Source organism: Calidris pugnax, unplaced genomic scaffold, assembly GCF_001431845.1.
Source record: "Calidris pugnax isolate Ruff unplaced genomic scaffold, ASM143184v1 scaffold31, whole genome shotgun sequence".
NCBI lineage: Eukaryota > Metazoa > Chordata > Aves > Charadriiformes > Scolopacidae > Calidris > Calidris pugnax.
Window position 1 is genome coordinate 5,827,118 of NW_015090786.1, and position 7,995 is coordinate 5,835,112.

Sequence of the window (7,995 nt, forward strand, 5' to 3'; positions counted from 1 at the left end):
GCGCCCCGAGGACCTCCTCAGCGAGTTCGAGCTGCGCCTGCTCCACATGTTCGGGTTGAAGCGGCGGCCCAGCCCCGGCAAGGACGTCGTCATCCCCCCCTACATGCTGGACCTCTACCGCCTGCACGCGGGCCAGCAGCTGGGGCAGCCGCCGGCCCTGGGCTACCCGCTGGAGAGGGCCGCCAGCCGCGCCAACACCGTCCGCAGCTTCCACCACGAAGGTAGGGGCGGCGGGGACCCGGGGGTTGGGGGGGCCGGGACACGGACACCGTTCGCGGGCGCGCCCGGCGTCGTGGGGTCGCCCGCGGCCGCTGGACGGGCTGAAGGAGCGGAGGGGAAAGGGGAGGGCCGGAGGAGGAGCGTCGGGGCGGATTCCTCCCCGGTCGCCGGTAACGCGGGGCATGTTCGATGTGGCGGCGGGGGTGCTTCCAGAGCCCCGGCTCCGGGGTTTCTGCTGTGGGGCGCTTGCTCTGCCAACTTCTCTTCTTCTCCTCCTCCTCTTCCCCCTTCTGTCCGACGAGAGGCTCACGTTTTATTTCCTTCTTCCACTAAAACAGCGCTGCTCCGCGGTAAGCGTTCCCACAGATAGCTTTTCTTTTGCGAGGCTCAAGAGCAGGAAAGTCTCCCTAATGCGCGGCTGCGCCGGGGCCGCTGTGGAGGTTTCTAATCCGTATCTAATCCCCGTGAGAGATCGATGAAACAATCGATGGTGGCCTCTCCTCAAGCGCCGCCTCGCCCCGCTGTCAAGGAGCGATTTAGCCGGGACCCAGGCTGTGTCTCCCCAGCCACCAGCGCCCAGGCTGGTAAAAGCCCCGTGGCCAGGTCTCACCTCTCACCTGCAGGTAACCTGGCCAAATGCAGAGCGAGGCATCCAGCAGCACCTCCAGCCCACCGAGGCAGTGGATCCTCTGGGACAGGCCCTCGCTGAGCGACTGGGTGCGTTTCCCGGCTTTCTGTAGCCAACGCAGTGGCTGCGGCGTTGGCCGTGGCATGGGTAGGCCCGTGGAGCCGGTGGCGCACGTGTCACTCGCGTGCTCTTTGGGAAACATTTCCCTAGGTTGTAATCATTCCTGGCTGCTAGTCGCCGGTGCTGGCGTGCAGTGGCCCCACTGTAAAAGTAATGAAAATGCAGTTTTCCCATGCTTCTAGTGTGCAACTGTGTTGAGAAGAGAAATTCATTAATATTTAATGTTTCTGATGGGTAAAGGAGGTGGCCTCGCAGAAGTGGGTTTGCTGTTTAGTGGAAAGCCTTATTGTGAGAAAGGAGATCAATGATGAAATGTAACCTCTCATTGTCTGTTTCCCTACGTGGAATGTAAACATGTAGCAGTGAATGGGGAGAAGCCAGCGCTTGGGTCATTCACGTTAAATCTGAGCGTGGTAGGCAAGGGGGCTGAGCAAGAGAGGAGCTGAAAGGGCAAAGTTTGTCATTTTTAGGCAAATGTAAAAATCTGTGGTTTGAAGTAGTCGTACTTTATAGCAAAGACTGGTTTTGGCATAGAATAGAATCATAGAATGGTTTGGGTTGGAAGGGACCTTAAAGATCATCTAGTTCCAACCCCCCTGCTATGGGCAGGGACACCTCCCACTAGACCAGGTTGCTATTCTACAATTTTCACAAAATTTAGAAGCAGGTCCATGTGACGCCATTTCTTCACGGAGTTCTCACTCTGTTGGTGGCTTCTTCAAAGCAGAAGTTTGTCTTGTGACCACTCAAAACATCTGCAGATTTACAAATATTGGTCTGGTCCTGAAATATCATAAAGCTGAGCCTTACCTTATGCAAAAAGTTTTCCTGGATTCAACCAGGAACGGTTACATGACTGAGAACTGCTAACAGCAGTTACGGCTTCCCCTTAGAAAAGGAATATTTTACCAGGATGCTTAGTCCCAAAATTAAAAACCGCGATTAGAGAGACTTGCATTTGTAAATACTTTTAATTTCTTCAACGTTCTTCTTAGCAGCCCTAGATATATTTTACTCCCTCTGAAGTTCCAGTCAATTATTTGTTGACTCAAAGGTGAGAATGGCCTGGGGTTTAGTGACTTTCTTAAATGATTTATTTTTTATTTTTTTTTCAGAAGTGACTTTGTTTCGTTATCCCTTTACTATCTATCTGTTTTTGGCAGCTGAACCTTCCTGCCATTCCTTATGGCCCTTTTGGGTAAATACTAGGGTGTGCTTTGTACAGTGCCGTTACAGATGTTGAGTTCACCATCTCTAATCCATATGTTAAGATTTGTAAGTCGCCTAAATTGTGGAGTAATGTTTTTCAGAAAGGAGTTTAAGGGATTGACATTAGAGCTATATTCTTGAAAAAACCAGAAATGCAATAGTTACCCTAAGTCCTCAATCAGTTTTAATGATTCTCATCAGACCCCCACTAACTATAGCGCTTGAGTTTTCTCACTAATGTCCTTGAATTCCAAAGTAATGCTGCGTGTTTCTTGCCACTTATTATAACCACCTGGAATGCAAAGGGCACCAATATTCAATGAAAATGCATAACAATGAATGAAACCTTAACTTCATGCTAGAAATGCTTGCATAAATAAACAGAAAGACAAGGAAGGCAGTATTTTCTGCCTGAAAGTCTTTCAGATCTTTTATGTCACATGCGTTAGCTGTCATTTGAAAATTGCCAACAGCAGACTATCTCGGGGGTTAGGTTGCTTGTCTCAGATCCTGATTTTTTTTCTTTCTTTTCCTTTTTTATTTTATTTTCCCTGTTTAATCAAATTAGAAGTTTTGGAAGAACTGCCAGAAACAAGTGGGAAAACAACACGGCGTTTCTTCTTTAATTTAACTTCCATCCCTAATGAGGAGTCTATCACCTCAGCTGAACTCCAGATATTTCGGAAACAGGTGCACGGAGCCTTTGAGAACAACAGCAGCTACCATCACCGTATTAATATTTATGAAATTATAAAGCCAGCCACAGCCACCTCTAAGGACCCTGTCACAAGACTTTTGGACACCAGGTTGGTGCATCATAATGCAAGTAAATGGGAAAGTTTTGATGTAACGCCAGCTGTTTTGAGGTGGATTGCACATGGACAACCTAATCATGGGTTTGTGGTAGAGGTGGTTCACTTGGACAAAGAAAACAGTGCCTCCAAGAGGCACGTTAGGATTAGCAGGTCTTTACATCAGGATGAAGATAGCTGGTCTCAGCTCAGGCCATTATTAGTAACGTTTGGGCATGATGGCAAGGGACACCCGCTTCATAAAAGAGAAAAGCGTCAAGCAAAACACAAACAGCGTAAACGCCACAAATACAGTTGCAAAAGGCATCCGTTATATGTGGACTTCAATGATGTGGGGTGGAATGACTGGATTGTTGCCCCACCGGGGTATAGTGCCTTTTACTGCCATGGGGAATGTCCTTTTCCACTGGCAGATCATCTAAACTCAACAAACCATGCCATTGTTCAGACTTTGGTCAATTCAGTGAATTCCAAAATCCCCAAGGCTTGCTGTGTGCCGACAGAACTGAGTGCTATTTCCATGCTCTACCTTGATGAGAATGAAAAAGTTGTATTAAAGAACTATCAAGATATGGTTGTGGAGGGTTGTGGGTGCCGCTAACACAGCAAATATATTAGACAAAAAAAAAAAAAAAAAAAAGCTGACACTTTAATATTTCCCAATGAAGACTTTATTTATGTAATGAAATGGAAAGAAAAAAAAACACAACTATTTTGAAAATATATTTATGTCTACGAAAAAGTTGGGAAAACAAATATTTTAATCAGAGAAATATTCCTTTAAAGATTTTAAATGTATTTTAGTTGTACATTTTATATGGGTTTAACCCCAGCACATGAAGTATAATGGTCAGATTCTTATTTTGTATTTATTTACTATTATAACCACTTTTTAGAAGAATAGCTAATTTGTATTTATATGTAATCAAAAAGAAAAAAATATAGGGTTTGTACATAATTTTCCAAAATTGTAGCTGTTTCAATTGTGTGTATTTAAGTTGAAAAGAATACATGGAAGGTTACTATGGCAAAGTGCATAGCACATTTGCTTTCTGCTGTGCTACTGTTAAGGTCACAAGTTCAAGTCCAGAAAAAAGTGGATAATCCACTCTGCTGACTTTCAAGATTATTATATTGTACAATTCTCAGGAATGCTGCAGGGTGGGCTGTCCAATCCATGAGAACTGGCATCCTCTTTAGGTGGAACATTTGGATAAGAACCAGACATTGCTGATCTAGTATAAATACTGCTATTCCCAACTAATTTGCAGTGCGAATATAAGAAAGGCCAATAGAAGTCCTACGGGAGGTGGGGGTGGGGGAAGACTGAATCCTTTCTAGACCTACAGAAAAGTGAATGTTTGATGTTTCCTTTAAAAGTCCTTCCTTTAAAAGTCCTGGCCAAATATAAAATAATAAAAACTAAAATGTTATCCTTTTTTTTTTTTTTTTTTTTTGTGATTATATGTATGCTAAAGAGGAATATTTATCTTATTTGTACCAGCCCTTGTCTTTAACAGTTGGAAAAGCCTTCCATTCGTCCTCACCTCAATGAGAGCTCCCTTCTGTGGAGTGTTGTAGTGAAATTAATCTTCAGTTTTTGCCTTACGTACAGCAAGCTGTTGTCATATGCAGCCTCCTATCTAACCTCAGCTGATGGTTTTGCTGTTTTGCAGATTAGCTTGTCTTCCTTTCCAGGGTTCTGTGTTTGAAAGCTTTCCCCACCCATCTCCCAAATGTTTAAATCTATTTCAGATAATAAATTCTAGAACTCTGATATTTCTTTCTGAAAAGTCCAGTCTGTAACAAGAAAGAGTTCACTCGTGCAGTCATCACAAGGATAACTTGGGCTTACATCTTCTTGCTTTTAAAATCCTTCATGTAAGGGGTAAAAGCAGTTGGGAAGTATAACTTTCAAGCTAATACTTACTGTGCCTGTTGTATGTTAAAAGACTGGTGTGGCAGCCAGGCTACTACCTGTAGAACCTGGGGCGAGCATGCAGGGCCTGGGTTGCTTGTGTGAAGTTCTGCTGAAATAGTGGAGTGGGAAAGTATCGTTAATTGGCTTCTCGGTGATCCCCTGCAAAGTGCACTGAAGCCAACAACAGAATGACATTGCGTTAGACTGCTAGTGGGAAGTTCCTGTCTCTTTCAGGAGCTCCCCACTGGTTTCAGTGGCTGTAGAATGACTCTCTGCTGATACCTCCAGAGATGTCAGAACACCTTTGCGCTCTGTTGTGGGTTTGATGAACTGAGGCAGCATTTCCTCAAGCCGACCTCTCCAAATCAACTCTGGGAATCTCTGATTTGGGCCTCCTACTAGCCTAACTTTTTATTGACAGAAACCTCTTTCTGATCACCCTCTCCAGACTCCTTCTTTTTTACCAGAATCATTTAGGTTACAGCAAAAGTATGAAATAGGTTTGTTGATCAGAAAGGTTAAGTTGATGATGTCTTACAGTTCTTCTCACAGAGCAGTTCTCTACTGCTAATCATCACAAAAAGCAATGGGTACAGAGCATAAGAGAGGAAAACTAATTTCCTGTTGGCTGCTTATACTTTTCTTTTGTGATCTTAAAGATATCTTAGGCTAGCTGTAAGTTTCTGTGGTGAGATAAAAACATGTATTTCTTCGTACCAGCAGTATTTTTAATAGCTGTTAGAGAACAATCCACAGCTCTGCAGTTTGGCTCTGCTTATTTCTAAGAGGTAGCTGATGGTATTGGTCATGCTGATACTGCATAGTGGCCTATGAGTCTGCTGGGTGGGCAACTTTTATCTGCTTTTTTCAAAAGACCAGTGCTGTTGCGTTGCCTAACGTTTTTAGTGGGGAGCATCATATGGACAGAAGTTTAGTTTGCCTTTGGCTTGTTGCCGGCCTTACCAGTGAGTTTATGCCTGTTGCTTTGGGAAGGTTGTCGGTCACAGGATGTGCCACAGTGAAGGTTCTTCAAGAGTTCATTCACTGTTTGCAACACATGATTGTGCTAGTCAAGTCACAACAGCGCTAGCAAACTCTATAGTCTGAGCTTGCAAAAGCTGGACATAAAGTGCTGAAAAGTTGAAGATTGCTCCGCTTCTATGAGCAGGAAAGTATGATCCCAAACCTGCTGAAATCAGGAAAGACCCCATGGCACTTCTAATCAGATCCTAAGCTCCAGTGTTGCAAGGCTTAAGTTTCACGGCTCCTAGCCCTTCATGTGTAACTAGATTGAGGGAGGCTTTTTACGGAGTGGTGACTGCTTTACTTCTTTTCTAAGGTATGAGAACACGTTGATGCTAATCTTGTTTCAAAAAAATTGGCTACAGCTTGTGTCTGTGCATGAGCAGTAGCTGGCTCATGGCGTGATGCCGCATTCCTTGTAAAGACAAACCTCCTTTTGCCTGACAAAGAATTGCATCCTTAGTAAAGTACACAGTGAGACCGATGTATAATTGTAAACCTATTAGGACCCACTCTTGTAAGCATTTCTATACCAGCTTAGTGTTAGTCACAAAATCATCAGTTTCATACTGATTTCGAGAAGGAAATATACGTGTGTCAAGCTCAGCACCTCAGTAAACTTCTGCAGAATTAGTTTCGTAATGTATGTTTAAATCCTTAACGCTTAACCTCTCTCTAGATTGGAGATAGGTGCTGCACAGAAGCGTTCATTTAGGATTCAACATAAAAGAAACAAACTTTCATACACGAGTAGTAGAAAAGTCTCCTAGAGACCCATTGGGTTCCTGAACTTTGCTAAATAGGGTTTGTGATCAGACAGTCCTTCTGAAAGGTTTGGGCTTTCTGACATCATGTAAGTCTGGTAATGACTGCTGAATAATCCTGAGTAGTAAAGATATGCTGTCACCTCAGTACTCCGGTACTTACTTTAGTTCTTTAGTACTTACTAGTGTTATACCACTCTACAAGAAGAAATGAGCTTTTTTGCTTTTTTTCCTCTTAAGAGGAGAAAAAGCAGAAGATCTGAAAGGCAAAACTGCCTTTGTTGCCCCATAGCTTGTTTCCCCTAAACATATTGCTTCTAGGCACTTATATAATCTATATAGGCAGAGATTGTGATAGATAATGTCACCCTTTGTGCATTTCAGATAAGCATCTCTCTAAACACAAATGTGATCAGCATCTCTCCTTGTCCTTTTGAGACTCAGTAACAGCTTTGTCGAGTGGCTTGATAATTTTTGCGCAAAATTCAGTTGGACTTCTGTGGTCAGCAACATGTAAAAATGACGTGGAAAGATCTTCAGTGGAGGTAAGCTCTCCCGAGAGCATTGGCCGTTTTCACCCAGCAGGATCTGCTGGCTGCGCTAAGCTAGGCTCATCATAATCAGACATTGAGACCTTTTCTGCTCAGGGTAATTGGGTTTGGGTGTCCACAGACTGTCACCTGCTTCCCCCCGGTAGGCAGTTAGAGGTCTCACTTGTGCAATCGGTACTGATGAGGCTTGGAGAGGAACATGATTTATTGTACTCTCAGCTTTGAAGAAGGAGCTCATCTGGACTGCATTTAAATTAGACCCTATTTGCTACACTATTAGAAGAGGATAATTATTGAACTATTTTATTGTACAGCTATTCCTAAATTGTTGATTTGGGGGTTTTTTATTGATTTCAGGAGGCAGCTAATTGCCATATGGCAGCTTGATGTTAATGTTTTATGAAGATCAGGAAACAAAAGTTTATGAAAAGCTTTTGTATAGTAACTGCAGAGTTTCAAGAACTGTTTTATACTTCCTGACAGTGCAGGTCTGGCTTAATGGTTTGTTTTTATTGCTTAAGAGTGTAAACCTTTCTTTAGCCGATGTGTGGAAATTATATCCTCATCCCGCATTACGCATTTCTCATTGCTCATTACTCATTCCCTGCTTTCATTTCTGCCATCTGTAATCAGAGCTTTACTGTTTCAACTGCATGCAAAATGCTCCTATCCTTTGCACAGTAAAATACTTTTCCTTAGCACTCACCCACCCTTTCAAAAAAAAAAAAAAAAAAAAAAAGGGGGGGGG

At 43.4% G+C, this 7,995-nt stretch overlaps 1 protein-coding gene across 1 annotated transcript in view; it reads left to right on the top strand.

Moving 5' to 3' along the window:
* The window catches only part of BMP2 (bone morphogenetic protein 2), an 8,531-nt gene extending 1,137 nt beyond the window's left edge, over nucleotides 1–7,394 (top strand). The window contains exons 3-5 of the mRNA XM_014966321.1: nucleotides 11–221; nucleotides 2,745–2,982; nucleotides 7,081–7,394. Coding sequence (XP_014821807.1) covers nucleotides 11–221; nucleotides 2,745–2,982; nucleotides 7,081–7,084 — 453 coding nt within the window. The 3' untranslated portion in view covers nucleotides 7,085–7,394. The remainder of the gene's footprint in view (nucleotides 1–10; nucleotides 222–2,744; nucleotides 2,983–7,080) is intronic.
* Nucleotides 7,395–7,995: the final 601 nt, after the last annotated feature.